This window comes from Talpa europaea, assembly GCF_964194135.1.
Source record: "Talpa europaea genome assembly, chromosome: 9".
Taxonomy (NCBI): domain Eukaryota; kingdom Metazoa; phylum Chordata; class Mammalia; order Eulipotyphla; family Talpidae; genus Talpa; species Talpa europaea.
The window spans coordinates 83,396,586-83,416,615 of record NC_140076.1 but is presented as its reverse complement, the minus strand read 5'-3'; the positions used below and the strand labels follow the sequence as shown (position 1 = coordinate 83,416,615).

At 35.2% G+C, this 20,030-nt stretch overlaps 1 protein-coding gene across 4 annotated transcripts in view; it reads left to right on the top strand.

Moving 5' to 3' along the window:
- Positions 1-20,030, top strand: part of CLINT1 (clathrin interactor 1) — a gene marked incomplete at both ends in the record, with an annotated part of 65,814 nt that overhangs the window by 35,276 nt on the left and 10,508 nt on the right. For all 4 annotated transcript variants that reach the window (XM_084243356.1, XM_084243355.1, XM_084243354.1 and 1 more), the window contains 7 exons: positions 1,936-2,040; positions 2,570-2,666; positions 4,221-4,329; positions 5,225-5,389; positions 8,501-8,678; positions 11,917-12,163; positions 15,276-15,345. In XM_084243356.1, the coding sequence (XP_084099482.1) occupies positions 1,936-2,040; positions 2,570-2,666; positions 4,221-4,329; positions 5,225-5,389; positions 8,501-8,678; positions 11,917-12,163; positions 15,276-15,345 (971 nt within the window). The remainder of the gene's footprint in view (positions 1-1,935; positions 2,041-2,569; positions 2,667-4,220; positions 4,330-5,224; positions 5,390-8,500; positions 8,679-11,916; positions 12,164-15,275; positions 15,346-20,030) is intronic.

Genomic DNA, 20,030 nt, shown 5'->3' with positions numbered 1-20,030 from the left:
GGACTCAAACTAGTTGATATTTTAGAAGACATCTTTCCCCAATATTCAAAAGAAACAGGATTTCACTTCTTAGTAAAAAGTATTTTAAATGTAACTCTAAAGACCAGATTTATTCTGTGATTTGCCAAGGGACTTTTATATACATAATATATATATCCTTTAACATTTGACCCAGGGCCTCCCCCCTGGCGCAGCGGCTTGAGCGCGGCACTGTGAAGCTGTCTAGCCTCTGAAGCGCGGGTTCGATTCCCACATGGCGAGGCAGACCTCTCCGGTCGCGCCCGCTGCTCCCCTCAGCAGTGCTTTCATTCTCTCTGCCTGTTCTGCTCCCTACTCTGTCTCTGGTGAATCCTCTCACCCTCCCAGACACCTCTGGCCTGTACCCCAGATATTCCATAAATAAAAAATAAATCTTTAAAAAGAAAAAAAAATTGACCCAAAACTATTTATTAGTCTCTTCCTTAAAAAAGAATTAAAGTGTTTAGGGCCTCCCTGGTGGTGCAGTGGTTGAGCATCCCCAGCTCCTCTAGGCCAGCGGGGGAGGGTCCCACATGGTACGCAGATCTCTCCTGCTGCCCGCTGCTCCCCTCAGCAGTGTACCTCAGTCCTTCTGCCTGCTCTGCTCCCCGCTCTAGCTCTGGTGAATTCTCACCCTCCTGCGCTTCTGACTGTACCCAGTGCTTATATAAATAAATAAATAAATCTTAAAAAAAAAAAGAAAGAATTAAAGTGTTTATGTACAAATCTGAGGTTTCTTTGTATTTGAAAGAGAGATGAGTGTTAGTTTTAACCAAGCCTTCCCTTTTTAAAAAATAGAACTTTTTGATGACTAAATTATACAACAAAAGGGTATATGTAACTCTCATTTTTCACTATTTCTCAGACTTAATCTTAAATGGAAGATTTGAATTACCATTCATAGGCATTTGTTTATTGATAACAGTTGTTCAATAATAATTGGAGCTCTGGATGTCAAGTGTATAATATAGTAATCACATTTTCAGAGTGTTTTTCATTCTTTCCAATGTCTTTAAATTTTTAAATTCATATAAGCATGAGAGGTACTGTTTTAATAACCAAACATTTTTCTGTCTCATGCCTTAATTTTATTAGGTACTCTTTCAAAGTTAATTCATAAAATATTGTTTAATATTTTTAAATTCTAATAGGTGAATATTGTCACTAATGATAAAAGCAAACCTTTTTTGAGCACTTTCTGCATATCAGAAACTGTTCTAATAAGTACTGCTTAATATGCTTATTATGTTTAATATGCTATCCTTCTTCCTGTTTTACATTTAGCAAACAGAGATTAAGAGAATTTAATCTTAGCCAAAGGTCAAAATCTCCTGAAGAAATATTATGTAGTCACTAAAAGTGAGGGTCGCAATATCTTTAATGACATGGAAAATGTTTAGGATAAGGAAAAATTAAAGGACCACAGTTAAATGTTCACAGTAGTTTGAACATCTTTAGAGTATTATCTTTGATTTGTTAATTTTTTAACATAATATTTATCTTTAGCTTTTATATAATTTTGCTAATTTACAGGATCTTTATGAGCAGGAAACATGAGACTGCATATAAACCAGGTTTGGTCAGAAAACAGACGACTTAGTTTTATAATAGACTCTAGCATGTTCCGTTTCTTTTTTAATTTGACCCAAAGCCATTTTTTTGTGGACTTATGCCAGCTCTAATGTAATCTCTCATCTGTATTCTTGAAGGCTAATAATAGTTAAATCTTCTTAAAGATAACGTAAGTGTGTTATAGAGTGTCCTCGGGGTAGCTTGTGCACAAAAGATGTTTTCTTTCCCACCCTGTAGAGGTATCTCATTAGGACACCCAGTAGTGTCATTATTAAGTTTTCATGTGTTTCTCAGTTTTGATTCTAATCTCTGTGCGTATGTGTGTGCATCTTTTTTTCTCTGCAGCACCAATGTGGTTATGAATTATTCAGAGATTGAGTCTAAAGTTCGAGAAGCAACGAATGATGATCCTTGGGGACCTTCTGGGCAACTCATGGGAGAGATTGCCAAGTAAGTGATAATTTGACTCAGCAGTGCAGAAAGAATCCAGGTATCTTTACACAGAAAAGTAAAATTTGTTTATAGTTTCAAACTATTTAGCTGCCAAATAAATATAAGGGAGTAAATTTTATGCAGGTTCCACTCTCCTTAAAAATTAGCTCAAACGATAAAACAAAAATTTTCTTTTTTATGAAGTTTAGAGATGTACTGTAACTTACCATGTAAAATTTTGACAAATGCGTATAAAATAACTTGAAATAAAGTTATGGAAATTTTTTCCTGATGAACATCTGGACCAATGCCAGTGAACGAAGGACTTATAAAATGTGATATTAATTAGTGGAGTTTATGAATGTGCTAGTTATTATACAAAATATAGGAAAAACATTTTTAAGGAAGCATAGTAAATTTTTTGAATTAAGCTAAGCTAGTTAATTTTTTTTAAGATCTTTGGGAGAACAGTAACTTGGAACAAGCCTGCCATCTACTGTTAAAATTAACATATTACAAATTCTTGAGAAAATTATTCTCTTTTCAGGGCTACATTTATGTATGAACAATTTCCAGAACTTATGAACATGCTTTGGTCACGAATGTTAAAAGACAACAAGAAGAATTGGAGAAGAGTTTATAAGGTATGGCCATTGGGGTTTTTTTGTTTGTTTGTTTTAATTTGACATGTTAAAAATAAAATGCTTGAAATTTTAAGGTGTACATACTGGTTTTCAAGGACATTAAATTCTAGAATAGAATGTTCTAAAAGAGGTAAAAGAAGTATATTTTCTATTTGCATTGTTGATTTCTAGTCACTATAAACTACTCTTAATGAAAAATGTTTAAAATTAACAATAGTACTTCAAAATGCTTAAAAGTAAATGTCTATATTTGTTGACTATTTTCTTACTAAAAATATGTGAAGAAAAATGTATGCATGTTTATAAAATGTATGAATAATTAAGATGAAAACCAGTCCAGTATAGTTTATCTTCTCAACATAAAAATTTATGTAATTTATAACGGTATCCTGTACCAAAATGTATGTTAGTACAATTAGCGATTCTAAAACAAAATGGCTAACATTTTAAATTTACAAATATGCATTCTTAGATTCCTTTCATTTAGTTCCGATTTGTCATATAATGTAGGATTCTAAAGCATGATAATCATCTTTTTTTCTGTCCCCACCGTATTTTCTTGCTACTTGGAATAGTTTTTATGCTTTCCAAGATGGATATGGCATCCAAATTAGAAACTTTGAAATCAGAATTTCTGACTTTCAGGAGTAAAAACCAATGCTTTATTTAGTTCCATGTTTTGATGTTGTTTGCTTCAGAGAACTTCACTGTCATTCCCTCCAACGCACACAGTAGTTATGATGAATTAGTTGAAATTTCTGTACATTTAGTTTGTTTTATTTTAATTAGAGTTAAAAATTAGTTATCAGGTAACTACTTTTTTAAAGACTAAATTCCTGTTAGGCATGGAAGTCTTTTTGCCCCTCAGTTTCACCACCTAACTAGATCTTCATCAATCTAATTTTCTTTATCTGAGGTTTATTCCAAGTCAGGTTAGGTTCAGGGTGTACTCAGTGCTCTTCATGGTACTCACAAAGTTGTGCCATTGTCACCACTATCTAATTCCAGGAGCTTTTCACCACCCCAAAAAGAAACCCCATAAATGTAAAGATTCTTTTCTCTTGACTTATTGGCAGCACGTTTTTGAAATAAAAGCCATATCATTTAACACCCAAAATTAAATTTTATCTGTGGGGTGGGAAATGCCACCATATCATATAATCACTAAGTATAATCATTCTCTTTGAACTAACATTTCTAACAGTTCATGGTTCCATACAGCCCAGATGAAAAGTAGCTGAGCCAGCTTTCTGAAACCTTACTATACATATGATATATTCACATATTTTTAAAGTCAGAATTTTTAAAAAATCTTTTGCATATGCTATTAGTGGGCAGTTTGTGATTATTTATTATGCTTGTATGAGAGCACCTAAAATTGATAATTTTAGACTGTACATTTAATATCTTATATAAGGTAAAGGAAATTCTCCCCAGCCACCCCACACATGAAGATTATTTATTTGCTAACGTTGGATATTTTTTTTAAACTATTTACCAGAGCTCTACCAGAATGTATTTCATTAAATCATTTGGTTCTTTGTATTCTTGCAGTCATTGCTGCTCCTAGCTTACCTCATAAGGAATGGATCAGAGCGTGTTGTTACAAGTGCCAGAGAACACATTTATGATTTGCGATCCCTGGAAAATTACCACTTTGTAGGTGAGCAATAGAAAAACCTTATAAGCAAATTAAAACAGTAGTTGGAGTTGTCAGTCACCTGAACCAGCTTAGAAGCTTCTCCGCTCTAATTAGAATGTGACTGTTGCTGGTTGTGTGACGAGTGCAGAATCCAAGACGTGGGGCCCTAGAGTATTAATTAGTGAAGACAAGAACTTGCAGAAAAGACTGGCTAATAACAACAGAACCAACACAACATGAGTGTTCGGGTTTATATTAAAATATGCACTGGAGACTGGTCCCCTGTGGTGTCCATAAAGGAATAGCTTTAATCATATGGGAAGAAAAGGTTAGAGCTCCAAAACACACACATCTGTTTGAAGCTGGGGTTTTTTTTCCTCCTACCAAATAATATTTACTGTGCAAAGACAGCAAGGCCAGAGTGTGTTCTGAATGTGAAAGAAACTACAGAGTGAGCCACGTTCCATTTTGTAGCATGCCTCAGTTGAAAGCACCTTAAAATTCAGTTTTCAGCTACACTAAATCCTGGTAATTAGTGTTTCCAAACTTGCATTGGGGAAACCAAGGAGTTTGGGGGCTTTTCAGTCATTAAAATGTTGCAGTGGTTTTTGTTTTGTTAAAATACTATGGGAAAAGAAAATAACATTTATGAGTATAACTTCACTTCATATGGTAATTAGTAATTCTTTTTTAGTGGATCTTTAATCTTGCATAGCACCATTATCACTGGCCTTTTTGATTCATCTTTACATGCTCTTAAGAAGCCAAGGTTGCACCTCAAGACCTAAAATTTGCTGGTGGGAAAAAAGGGACAAAAGCCTCTTTCTGTTAATTTGAAATTTCTGTTTTTTGTGTTAAGGTTGATGCATATTGACTGAATTTGTAAGGTTTTATTTATCCCTTGTCATCCTGACAGATGAGCATGGTAAGGATCAAGGTATAAATATTCGCCAAAAGGTGAAAGAATTGGTTGAGTTTGCCCAGGATGACGACAGACTTCGTGAAGAGCGAAAGAAAGCAAAGAAGAACAAAGACAAGTATGTTGGGGTTTCCTCAGACAGTGTCGGAGGATTCAGATACAGTGAGTATCAAAGCCAGGCAGCACCTCTGAATCTAGGTGTATTTTAAGAATATTGCATACTGAAGACCCAAATGCTATTGTTTTCAGAAATCCATGGAGTACTAAAATACGTATGATACTCATTTTGGCTCTTACTACATTGATTTTGGGAATCTCCTTGTCTGTTTTTTACTTTTGTGTTTTCAAGAATATCATTTTAATCATTAATGATTAAATGACTGCAAACTTTGAGTTGATAAACAGAGAGGGAAGCATGCATACCCTATTTTCTTAAGGTTACCATTCTTAAAAAACCCAAAAAGGCATTTCTTTAGCTCATCCTTTAAATCAAGAAAATAAAAACTTGCAGCGAGAGATCCATCTTTCTAATTCAAAACCAACTTAGCTCTAATTTTGGCCAAAAATAAACCTCTTATAAGTTACTTCCAACCTTAGTCTCCCTTTAATTAAGTGGAGCATTAACTTGACACAGAAAAACAGGACTGACAACGCCATCAGTTTTTCCTCTAGGCCTGTTGTTTTATTGTTCCTAACATTCTGAAGAGCACACGGAATAATCATTTCATGTTTATTTTTATTTTTATTTTTTTTAAAGATTTATTTATTTATTTATCCATTCATTCGTTTATTTATTTATACAAGCACTGGGTACAGTCAGAAGTGCGGGAGGGTGAGAGAATTCACCAGAGCCAGAGCGGGGAGCAGAACAGGCAGAAGGACCGAAGTACACTGCTGAGGGGAGCAGCGGGCAGCAGGAGAGGTCTGCCCGCCATGTGGGACCCTCCTCTGGCGGCCGGGGAGCAGCCGGGGATCGAACCGGCGCTGCAGAGGCTGCGGGCAGCCTCGCAGCCCAGTGCTCAACCGCTGTGCCACCGGGGAGGCCCTCATGTTTATTTTTAATGGAATAATATTTCTCGAAAATCGATTACTAGATTTTAGAAACATACAGAAATAAGAGAGCTCTTTCCCAGCATGTCCCTTTGGCTCATTCTGTCTTCTCTGAGTCTGACAATCTCTTGACCATTTTGTGAATGCACTGACAGACTAGTACTGTGCATCTGGCAGCTGTGAAGCAAGCTTGCTTTCCAGCCTCCTTACCCAGATATATTTGGATTATACTGCAAAATCATAACTCTTCGTTGAAACTGTAAAAATCTCCTATTTCTTATTTTGTGATTACCAATAAAGTAATACCTTCACTTTTGCTCTCTGCTTTCTTGCCTTCAAAGAAAAAATAATTCACTTAGTTAACTGTTAAAGGATATCTCTAACTGCAGTAGAACTCTTATTATGTCTAAGCATCACATAAAAGTCAATTCTTGAATTGGACAAAACTATTTCTCTTAAATAATGCCATCTTTAATAGCATTAATCTTTAATCTCTTAAATAATGATAACTATCTTTCGGAGTTTCCATTTGTTTAAAGGGGGTAAGAAGTTTCTGAATTTTTTGTCCAAGTGGTTCTTTTATTCTTCGCCTTTTTTCAAAATAGCTATAATAATTTAGTGTGTTTTTGAGTAGGAATTGCCCTTCGTATCTGATTTCCTCTCTCTACTTGCTTGTAACCGTCTTTTTGCTAGCACGATGTGTAATTATATCAGATAAATTTGGAAAATTAAATGTTTTCAGATTCAGTCACAATGAATTGCAACATCTGTATTAGCAGTAGAGTTGAACATCCTGTGTATTTGCATCACATTTTTTTATAAATTACTTTTAATGCTGTGTATATTATTCAGATATTTAATCAACTTTAGCTGTTTTGTATGTTTTTCACTTGGACATCAGATAGCATCTTCAGTGCTCATTTTATATGATGTCCACCCTCCTGATTGGTTTAGTTTTCATTTTTTTCCTGTGAGTTTGTTTCTTTTCACTGTCTGGTTAATCACATCATTGAACTGTGCATATTCATTGTTGGGAACCACTCTTTCATAAAGACATTCTGGTTTAAATTATGCCTCGTAAACTTCATTTTGATGTGTTACATTTCAATTGTTGGTCGATTGTAGGTTTAATAAACATATTTTAAAATCTAGAAATTTTGGGTTGGCAGTTTTACCAGGCAGTTCAACAAAATGTTTTTTGATCTCTAAAGGCACAGGTGCCATCAGAAAGAACTTATTAACCAAAGCTCAAAACTCATGCTCAGTTAACCACTTCTTGATTATTTTGTTATTTATTAATGCCTTTTCCCTTTCTCTCCCACTTGCCTTAATTTTCCATGTTTTCTTTTTTTAATCTCACGTGACTTCTCTGTGCCTTCCATTCTGGAGTTTGGGCATGGAAGGTTCCAGTTAGTGCCTGTAATTTCTGCCTTGCCTTTAAATTCCCAAGATCAGGGACTAAAACTTTGGTATTTTAGGGGTTTTATTTACTCCCATGAACTATTCTCTTCATTCTCAAGTTCACACAGAGGCTTCCCTAGGTCTCGTCAGTCCCATGTGTTTGAATACGTCATCGCTGCTCCACAGTGTTTGTGCATGTTTCATGATTCTTGTGTGTGGGGATTTTAATAGTTAGAATATACTTTCCTTGTAACCTTAATTAAATGATTCTTTCTCGTGCCGTGATAGCCATTGAGTTTTTGTTCAAGTTTGATACTAGACAGATAGAAGTCTACAGAATATTAGGGCTACAGCATTCAGAGTGGTGTTTTTTATAGTTGTGTTTTTTAAGAGAGTGTTGCTATCCACTACTTTTCTAATAATTGAAAAAACATTAAGAAACAGGAATGAAATACAATGAATTAAATGACTTATAAAAACAAAAAGATTTCATCTCTCTTTTGCTTAGACAGCCTGTTGGTTTTTGTGTTTCCTCTCCTCATTTCAACAGCTTTATTTTAAGAACTTATGATATGCTGTGCTGTGCATGAAGGTTGTGTAAGTTATCATAAACAAAAGCTTTTGAATCTGCATTCCTGCCACTTAATGACTGGCACTACATGCTGTGCCTTGCTGTAATTGTGTTGATTCAGCACTGTGGGAGCTTTCTGTTTTCCTTTGAAAACTATTTTATTATGAGGGAAAGCTTAAGAAATAAGGACTGGAGACACCTTTTGAATTTAATGCCCTTAGAGTTGTTTCTCTTTTTAATGCTTTATGTAGGTGAAAGATATGATCCTGAACCCAAATCAAAATGGGATGAGGAGTGGGATAAAAACAAGAGTGCTTTTCCATTCAGTGATAAATTAGGTGAACTGAGTGATAAAATTGGAAGCACAATTGATGACACCATCAGCAAGTTCCGGAGGAAAGACAGAGAAGACTCTCCAGAAAGATGCAGGTATTAACACTTTGTCTCCGGGTCTCTTAGAAAGGGTACTAAATTTATGCAGCTGGTTATTTTGGTTTTGGGCATTAGCATTTTTTGAATTTCAGCTCTTTTTATAAAAATACATTTTATTATTTTAGAGTAATTTTAAGTTCACAGGAAAATTGTACATAAAGTACAGGGTCACCATATAACACCCTCCACACACATACAGGGTTTACCCTGTTCCTAATATCATGCATTACTGTGATATACTTTACTAACAGTTGATAACCAATGTTAATATACTGTTAATATCTAGAGTCTAGTTTTTGCATTTGGATTCACTATGTAGAGCAGTTAATAAATGCACACTAGCCACCATTGCAGAACTGTGCAGAGTAATTTCACTGCCTTGAAAATGCTCTGTGCAAAAATCTGGAACAATTCTTGAATTTGCATGTCATCCTGGCACAGAGAATGCTAACTTTCTCCATGTTGTTCCATTTGAGTATATTTGCTACTGATTCAAGCATATTGTTTTTAAGATGCTAGGTCAAACATCTTTTGTAATTCGTATTAACACACTTTCCCTGTTACCTATGCATACATCTGAAGTTGATCACATTTCCTATATGTTTTTATTCAGACTGACGATTAGAAATTTTTTTTTTCTCAGTAAGAATTTTCACAGCATATTTTGCATTTGAATTTCAGATGATCCAAGGATCTCTGAGGTATTGCTGTAGGACGACAGAGTTAATATATATTAAGTTTAAACAATAAAATTGAAGGATTTGAGGTTTAACTCACTATGCCATTTCGTCGTGGTTCTGTGCTAGCTAGAGTATACAAAATAGTAAAACCAAGTGAAATTTTTGACTAAAATGTTTTTCAGTATATGTTTTCAAAAACTACATTTTCTGATGGTAGGCATTTGTATTTAGTTTCATATAGAAAAGTATTAGGAACTTTTCAGTATTCACTTTTGTTCTAAAGTGGTTTTTCCTCCAGTTCAAAGGGCTGTTCCTCAGTCTGTATGCACATAATTTGCAAATCAAGTTGTATGAGACTGTCATTTGTGCGCAACAAGATCTCTGTTAGATAGGCTAGAGTAGGGCTGTTAACCTTTATTTTTTAGAAATAAAACCTGAGGTCCAATCAGGCTGTATGCAGCTTGCCTGAAGTAACAGTTAGTGATGCAATTTAGTCATCAAGTGAGTTCTTACAGCTTCTCATTACTTCCTAAAAAAAAAAGCTTAAGTTTATAGGGATCATTAGAAATAAATTAAAATAAAAGCTTGAAACTACTCAAGTTCTTTTTAGTTTGTTTCCATATTAAATCCCTGGAATTTCTATCATTTTCAAAATTATTTCTGGAATGTGATCTTGAATAGCCAAATTTATTTTTAGTATATCTTTGAATTTATCTATTTTACAACTATACTTCTACCTCTTTTATACTGCAAGAGTATGCATACAATAATTAATACCAGATTTTGGGAAATGGTACCTATGTCAAATAATCTGTACAATTTTTCCCTCATTAATGTTTTGTGGCCTGTGTGTTTATGTTTTTGATTTTGTTGAGAAAACATAGAGGCCATATATACTCTGATCTTCCATGAAGAAGTAAGAATCAGACAAGTAGGCTGGTTGGAGATCACCTATCTGTATCATTGGTCGTTACTTTATTTCCTTGATTTGCCTTCATTTTTTTCTTTTTTTCTGTTTCTCTCTTGATTTTTCTTATTCTGTATTATCTCTAAGACAAGAAATGCTAAAATCCCTAAATCTTTTATAGGGAGTATTAAAAATGTTGAAAATATATTGTATATTGTTTTATAATTAAAAGTCATACCAGGAACATCTTGGAGTATTTATGAGAGAAGAATAGATTTATAGACAGAGTTTAGTGTGATATCCTTGGCATGTTAACTAGAACTTTAGACTTCTTAGTTCATTTATTAGGTTCAAGACATTTCTGATCATTGATCTAAAACTTCTGTTTCATGCTGTGCTAGTCAGGTTTATATTCTCAACTTGTAAAGAAATTATCTTGCACTGACATCAGATTGGAACCACAAGGTAAGAAGTTATCATTGTACTATAGGACTGAAGGTAGGAATCTTTAGGTCATCTGTTGCTGAAGAATTAGTGACAAGGACATTTGAATATTTAATCAGAACTTGCAGTCCCCAAAATGCTTGGAGGTAAAAATACATTTAACCCTTTTGTTCTGTGTGGGAGGCCATTCTTGATTCTTATAGAGGTTCCTAATTGGTTTATATGTACTTAAGTAAAAATTGCTTTAGATTAGTCTTTAGTTAAATTGAATAAGTAATAGCCATAGTTTTAAAGATAATTGTAAGTGTTTTATTTCAGGATATTTATAAATTAAACCACCTACTCTAAAATTAAGTAATATAGATAATGGAACATATTTCAGGTATTTTCTGTCTGTCCCACATGCAGAAAAAAGCCCAGTGTCTTCTTATTGGAGAGTAGATGAGTGCTTACATTTTTAATTTGTGGCATATGAAAAACCCAGTTTTTCACTCACTATGTACTTTTTTCTTTTGTGCTGTTGAAAAAGGAAGAGGAAAAAAAACTCTGAATGTGCCTGAAAGGAATTATTTCAAAACATTTTAAATATATTTAAGTTTTCTGTAGAGCAATTTTCAGTGTTGTGTTTGATCTCCTGATACCTGTTAAAATAGCACATAATTGTAAAGTGCATTAGCATTTACAGATGAGAATTTAATCATTTGGATTCAAACAGGATAACATTTAAAAGGTATTCAGTGAAATTGTAATATTATGTATGTGCATTAGTATATGAGAGTCAGTGACAGAATTATTATATAAGTGAAACTGTAGTCTTTTGCGTTCAACCTATTTCAAGAAAATGGTTATCAAATGCAGATGTTTGCTCTCTCCAGGTCTCATCAGTTGATAATCCTGTTATTTTTTAATAAAAGTTTAGGTCCATAACAAATAAGCACTTGAATTATTTCAGACTTTTTTATTAGCACGCATTTTTGTCAAAACTTTTCTGTAGCAATATTTTCTACTTATCAAGGGAATTCAGCAGGATCCCCCTTTCTCCTCAACGCACACACAAATCATTATTCAGATAGTTTAGATAACATTCTATTGAAATTTTGAAGTTTCCACATCTGAAATGCTTAAGCTCAAATCACTGAGAGCACCATTTTGAAAATAATCCCTACTCCTGGTATTATTTTGCTTCATTTTTAATATCTTTTAGTGACAGCGATGAGGAAAAGAAAGCGAGAAGAGGCAGATCTCCCAAAGGTGAATTCAAAGATGAAGAGGAGACTGTGACAACAAAGCATATCCATATCACACAAGCCACAGAAACCACTACAACCAGACACAAGCGCACAGCAAATCCTTCCAAAACCATTGACCTTGGAGCAGCAGCACACTACACGGGAGACAAAGCAGGTCCAGATCAGAACGCTTCAAGTCATGCCCCTCAGTCTTCAGTGAAGGTGGGATGGCACTGCTTCACAATGTACATTGCTTTCACAATGACTGCACTGGAAGGCAGGCATTTCTAGGCAGTCATATTAATTATATAGATCATCTGGCATGTTTCATTCGGAGTCATTACTAATAAGAAATCTCTTTGGGAGATGAAAGCTGCCCAGTTGCTGAGTGATTGTATACATATTTTCTGTGAATGTAGAAATTATATTCTTGGTTCATTTGATAAAAGTGGTGAATCAATGCAGTGCATCTGTTTCCTTCTAGACACCACGACTGGTTAACCAAACACAAGATTCACAAAGGAAATCATAGGAATATTTGAGAGTTGTAAGAAATGACAAAGCGGGACTAAGTAGCTATGTGGGAAATGGTGTCTGTGAAGGGAGGGCTGGCTTATTTGCCTATAGTCACAGTTGATGAGTAGCAAAACTGCTTTCTGGACCTTTTTTTTTTTTTTTTTTTTTTTAAGATTTTTATTTATTTATTTATACAAGCACTGGGTATAGTCAGAAGTATGGGAGGGTGAGAGAATTCACCAGAGCCAGAGTAGGGAGCAGAACAGGCAGACAGACGAAGTACACTGCTGAGGGAAGCAGTGGGCGGCAGGAGAGGTCTGCACGCCATGTGGGACCCTCACCCAGCGGTCGGGGATCGAACCGGTGCTGCAGAGGCTGCGGGCAGCTTTGCAGCCCAGTGCTCAACCGCTGCGCCACTGGGGAGGCCTGTTTCCTGGACGTCTTCATTTTTTTTTTTTTTTTAACCACAAAAATGAAAGCCAACTAACAGATACCTGGTCACACGCTAGTCTTTGGACAGAAATATGCCGAAGGGGGAAATTTGACCAGAAGGCTGAATTGTTTTTAACACTTTTCCCCCCTGCTACTGGTGTTTACCCAACTTGTCACTCTGCATCAGAAATAGTCAGGGCTAGGAAACATTTTTCTAATGTATCCTGCAAATTGTAATTAACTCTAGAAGTAGTGCTAGTCCTACATAGTGGCAGGAACAAGCACTTTGTCAGCCTTTGCCACATATCTTCTGGAATGCTATATCATTTCCTCCATATTGTGCTGGTTTTAGTTTCATTTTTTTAATTAATTTATTTGTTTGTTTATTTTTTTGTACATACAAGCACTGGGTACAGTCAGACGCGCGGGAGGGTGAGAGAATTCACCAGAGCCAGAGCAGGGAGCAGAGCAGGCAGAAGGACCGAAGTACACTGCTGAGGGGAGCAGCGGGCGGCAGGAGAGGTTTGCGCGCCATGCGGGACCCTCCTCCGGTGGCCGGGGAGCAGCCCGGGATCAAACCGACGCTGCAGAGGCAGCTTTGCAACCCAGCACTCAACCGCTGCGCCACCGGGGAGGCCCTGTTTTTAGTTTTGATGAAAGCTTCACAATTATTCAGTTGTAGTTGAAGAGGGGGATTAACTCTGCTTTTTTTGTGCTCCTGGTATTTCCCTGTTCTGATGGCTGTATAGGATGTGGTAGATAAAAGATAGTCACCATTAAAACCCACATGTGTGATGGCTGCAATATGGAGAATTCATTCAAGGTTGCATGTGGAAAATCATCCAAGCTATATCTTTATAAATTGAGACATTTTTATCTCAAAGGATTGTAAATATCAGTTTTTTTTTTTTTTAAGATTTATTTATTTATGCATGCAAGTGCTAGGGTATAGGCCAGAGGTGTGGGGGGGTGAGAGGATTCACTAGAGACAGATTGGGGAGCAGAGCAGGCAGATCCACTGAAATACACTGCTGAGGGAGCAATAGGCGAGACAGGAGAGGTCGGCTGTGCCATGTGGATTAGCTCCCTGGCCCGGGATCAAACTCATGCTACAGTGGCTGCCAATAGCTTCACAGTGCTGACACTTAACCCCTTGCACCACCAGGGAGGCCCCCTGTAAATATCTTTTTGTAGTACAACCTGAACATAGGTTACTCTGCCATAAACACTGTTTTTTTTTTTTTTTTTTTAAAGATTTATTTATTTTTTTATTTATACAAGCACTGGGTACAGTCAGAAGCGCGGGAGGGTGAGAGAATTCACCAGAGCCAGAGCGGGGAGCAGAGCAGGCAGAAGGACCAAAGCACACTGCTGAGGGGAGCAGCTGGCGGCAGGAGAGGTCTGCGTGCCATGTGGGACCCTCCTCCAGGGCCGGGGAGCAGATGGGGATCAAACCGGCGCTGCGCTGCAGAGGCTGCGGGCAGCTTCGCAACCCAGCGCTCAACCACTGCGCCACCAGGAGGCCCCATAAACACTTTCTATTTGTAGTTTTTACTACAAAAAAAATGTCTAGGAGGTTGAAGTTCTTGCAGATTTACTCAGTTGCTTTCACTCAATCTCAAGATCTTTTTGAATCACAGTTCAGTATTTTAATCTTCAAAGCTCAAATTAAATTGCCTAGGAACTTACAGTATCATCATTGCCTAGCAGTTCTGTTGTGATTTACTGTGTATGAATTGAACAAGCAGGACTTACACTTCAGGGTGCTTAGGACTAGGGATAAGAGAAAGTATGTTCAAACTGCAACTTCACAGTGTAGTTTTGAAACTACAAATACTATAAAACAACTAAGTGTCTCAGTCTATTAATAGAATTAAAATGACTTAGTAGTATTCTACTACATACAGTCACAGAATTGTAGAATTTTAGAGCTGACTAGCATCTCAGACCTTGGAATTGTTCAGGCAACTTTGTAAGACTGTACAGGCCAGCATGGCATTCTGAACAGGACTCAGGTTGTGATGGGACTGGGATCTACATATTTGTTAGTACTGTTCTCAAATGATTGTGGATTGAGAATGAAGATCTAAGTGGGATCTGAAAGGTATATTTTCCGGAGTAAAATGTAGTAAGAAAAGACATAGGAAAGAAAGGAATGTAGATGTTAGGGGCTTTTACAGTGCTAGGAATAGAATTATTTTAAAATACTGCCTCTCTATAAAGATGTAAGGATACTTCCCCCCCTTTTCCCCCAGAAAATTAAGTATGTACTTATTAAGGTAATTGCTGGTGTTTTATGTCTAAGTGGGAGAAGTGAATAGAGCAGATCTAGTAAAAAAAATAGTAAAAATGTGTTTTCTCAGCTTGTTCATTGTATTTGTTCCAGACCTCAGTGCCTAGCAGCAGGTCGTCTGGTGACCTTGTTGATCTGTTTGATGGCACCAGCCAGTCAACAGGTAAGCTTCCATAGCCTATCTTCTTTCTTTTTAGAAATCTTAGTTTTCGGGTAATTTTTAACGCCAAATAAAAAATTGAATGAAAAATAATGCTTTTTTGTGTGTTGGATTTCTTTTTAATGTGAAATTAGTGAGACATATGCATTATTTGGAGGGAATTGTTTAATTACCTAAAATAAGAAAGATGGTGCTTAAATATTTGACTGAAAATTCAGTAATCTTTCTCTCTTCTTAATTTCTTTAGCAGTATTTGGAGTCCTTTGCTTTCCATGCAGAACTATTCACTGTCTTTCCCTCTGTCTTCCCCGCAATCTTCATTCTGTTACTCAATAGCCATGCCTAAACCCCATTTGGAACTTTTCATTCAAATTATTTGTTGAACCAGACACTGGTCTGGGTGCTGGAGGTATAGTGTTTTTTCAGTAAAACAGTTCTTGCCCTCATGGGAAGGTCAAATAGAGGAAGTAATCCTTAATCAAAAAATTGTAAATAGTTCCCTACTTAGAAACATGAAGAGTACTGTGGAGAAAGGGGCATGTGACCTGACATATCTTAAGAGATTTGAGCAAAAGTCCATTGACCAGAATTTTTTCATATATAGGATTGCTGATATCTTCAGTTTGATTTCCAGTATATGCTAGATTTTGAACAATTAATTCCCTATAAACTTTTTCAAGAAAATAGATATTTTAGTTGCATTTGATGATTATGGAGTTTTAGTAAACTCCTGTCCTTCAAGTCAAAAGAGCTTAAGAATGACAACTTCTGTTTAATGGCAGTCTTTCCCAACCTGTTTTAGAGTTCATTTCATGTTCAAATGTAGATGTCACGACTGGAGTATAACTGTTGTGCACAGTGAGCCTATTATTCCTAGTTCTATACAATGATTTTTAAAAGCAGCGTTGTTTTGGTTTTTTTCCTATCTTATACATTTATTTTGTGTGTGTGTACAACTTTGTTTATTTTTTAAATATTGGTTTTTTTACATAATTTTTCATTTTTAAACAATATTTCCTTCCCCCCACCCCCTCAAGTGCAGTCCCCATAGAGTTTCCTTCACCAATGCACCTGTGCACCATCACCTCAGTCCCCTGTGCTCCTCCCTCCCTCCCTCTGATCCCTCTCCCTCCTTCTCCCCTACAGGATGTCTCTGATTTACAATTGTGTTTTTGCTTTGTTGTGTTTTGTACTGTTACTATTGTTTTATACTGATGTCTTATTTGGTTCACCGATATTCATTATTTTAAAATTAATGTTTAAGTGGAAATCTGTGATGGAAATTACTTTTTATTGATAGTTCAGTACATATTGATGTTTAGTACATGTAATTAATATAAAGTATTATTTTCTCCTAGCATATTATCATAAAATTCTTGAACTGGGAGTAAATTCATAGGGTATCTGGTTCAGGCTAGGTTCTGAAATTCTCTAATTCCCATTCTCTTTTTTTCTGTAACTTTTTAACTGTTCATAAAATTATTCTTTAAGATCTGTTGAGCTGTCATGCTCAAGGTCACAAATACAACTACAGTTGTTGTTTAACGATATATATGCTGTCTTCTTGTATGTTTAAGATTTTCACTGTAGTTATTAACTGGTAGTTAGCTTATAGTCACATAATAAAGACATAGTGTCAATGAATATCAACTATTTCTGACTTTCTGTCATGAAATATTAAAGGGCCCCTTTCACGCTCTGTGGAAAATTTTAATGGAGCAATCAGGGAGAAATTAACTAGGAAGGTCTGATGATTGGAATTATCTTTTCCTCAGTGATACCACGATTGCTTTAAAGAGAGAGAAATCATTGAATGTCAGTAAGCTTCTTTTGCTTTGCAAACAAACCTCAGAGTGATTTTTCTTCCCCATTGCAAACAGAAGAGTGACTAAGTAAAATTAGCAATTAATGTTAATACAGTAATTGAGACAAAGTTTGAATGTGTTCTGGAAAGTTTCTTCCCTTAAAGTCTATTTAATCTTAATACTCTAAAAAAAAAACAAAAACAATATGGTTGACATCAAAATTATTTTTTTAAGTTATCCCATATTTGCAACAGTTTATGCAACCTCCTCCCCGTAAATACATAAATTTTGTTACCCCAGATCTCTATTTAAATATTTTAGTAATATATTTTAAATTCAATTCAGCAGTGGAAAAAATTGAACATTAAATCTTTAGCACCTACACATGAGAAAGTCTAAGAATCTACTATATTAGCATTGCTATTTGGTATGCCATTTGGGTGTCATTTACCAGCTGTGCCTATGTTTATAATAGTACCGTCGTGCAAGTAAGATGGGCATGAACTGTAAAGCTAAGCAGATACGGCATCTGTACTACTCACTAGATAAATCTCTCCTTAGAGAAAATGCTCCAATTTTCTTTTTTTTGTACATGATCTTATTAAATCCATCTTGTTAGTATCTTCAAAGGTGTATGTGGTTAAAATCATTGTGAATATCTACCAAGTATAAGAATACACATTTGAAACCCATTCATCAAGATTTACTTTAGATTGTCTTGATAACCTTCTGTGATGGTGCTCTTTTTAAAATGTTGTGTTAGTTTTTACATATAGTACATTTCTAAGTAAATATTTTAAGAATTAAATCATTAAAAGTAATCAGAAAATAAGCAAATTGAAAATAGAATGCCAAAAACCATTTTATTTTTCGGTGTATCTCACCTCTTTGAAAGCCCATGTTGTCTCCTTTGGCCTTTTGTAATTAAGGGGTATACATACATCTTGATTAACATACTGTTATACAACTCATTGTTAGTCAGTGAGATAGAAGAGAAAATACACCATAGTTGGTAAAACAGAAGGACATTACATTACTTATGTTTTGTTGAAGTCAAAAAACTTTTTAAAGGTTAAGGTGTATCAGATTCCAGGTTTTCATCATATTTACATTTCAGTGTGTTGTCTGGTACTCAGGGATCACTAAAGTTCACTGAGGACATTTACATGAATATGCACCACCTTGTTATGGCATCAATACAACAATTTATAATTAGAATTTAAATGAGTTGTATCTCCTTTAACCAAATTTATGGAAAATAAAACATTTTCACTTTTTTTTTACTAAGTAAAAGTGATGCATGCTCAAATTAGAAATGTGATGGAAAATAAGTGATTCACCATAATTTAGATACATATAATTAGCTATTAATAATTTTAATGACTGCCCAGGTGAGCCTCTTTTCCTTTCTCCTTTTGTAGTCTGTCCTTTTAAAATGTAATATGAGTAAATAAATAAATTTTGATGAATATTCTTTTAAATACACTTTCTATACAGTCATTCAATATATTTATTTAAGCATTTACTATGGCAAAAATTTTTTTGACTTCTAGATCCCTTTTAGTAAACTGGGTCTCATGACCCATTACCTTATGATAGTTGATGTTCTTTTACAAAACTTTACAACTGCCTTATCTTACATTGTGTGTGTGGTGGGAGGAGGAATAAAGAGGATATTTGGATAACCTGTAATTTAGACTTATTTTTTTGCACAAAGGTTTTGTTTTATTGTTTCCAATTTTTTTCTTTGTTATAAAGTAGCAAAATAGTATCTTTCAAAATCTTGGTAGAGAAAATAATCTTATTTTGCATTGTGTTTGACCACTGAGCCTGAATATTTTTGGTGTTTTTATAGACCAGTTTTAACTTGTCTGTTTATGTTCTTTGTCCGGGTGGAGGATGTTAATCCATATTGTTTTCTAAAACCTTCATATATATTCTTTAGCATATATTTGCAGTTATTTTTTGCATTTTGTTATTTCAGTTTTATTTGCACTGGAATTCGTGCAAAAGGTTATTTTTCATAATGTACTCAAGCTCAAATGCTTTAGAGAAAATCCCAGTTGTAGTTTAAGCACTGCCTAGTTGAGTTATATTTTTCCTGTTCACAGTATTGCTTCAGAAAATACAGGTTCCCAGCTGGTGATTGTAAATAACCTCCTTGCTGCCCTGAAAAAGGCAGATGGAAATGGTTCATTTATAATGACAGCTCTCATGTGGGAAACTTGAAGAATCGCTCGTGGTGAAATTTAGCAGTCTTCACATGCAGCAAATTTTAGTAGACTCTTTTATTTAAATTCTCTTAGAAGTTATCTGTGAAAATGATAAACTATAGAAAGTTTGTTGAACTTAAGGTACTGGCATTGAAGATGTCATGCATAGAGATACATACTCATGTTTCTATATGTCTGTGTGAGACGTGTGTGTGTGCATGCGTGCAAATGCATGTGCATGTATCCCCTCCTAGAAAGAAGAACTTCTCTTAGAATTTTTTTTTCAGATAGTTTTCAATGTTAAAGATCATTTTCTGTAAAACAAAAGTAGAAGCATTATCTGTGGCACTTGTTAAGATTAGTGAAACATTAGATCCTTTTTGAGCAAAGGCAGCTTCTGTTGTGTAATACTCTCCTAGGTGTTCAACTCTCTACTCCCAAGTTTTGTTCTTATATTCATATTGAAATCAAACTTCCTGTAGTATGAATGAAGAAGAAGACTATTTGCTGAAAATAAATTGTAAATATAGTTTCATTTTCTTTGTGGAAGGGCAGTAGAATAGCCAAAGTAGGTAATTATCCAAAATATAAAATTCAGTATATGATAGAAATACAATGTCACCCATTTGAAGTTGTAATACACAGTAGTCACTGTTTTTATACTCAAGTG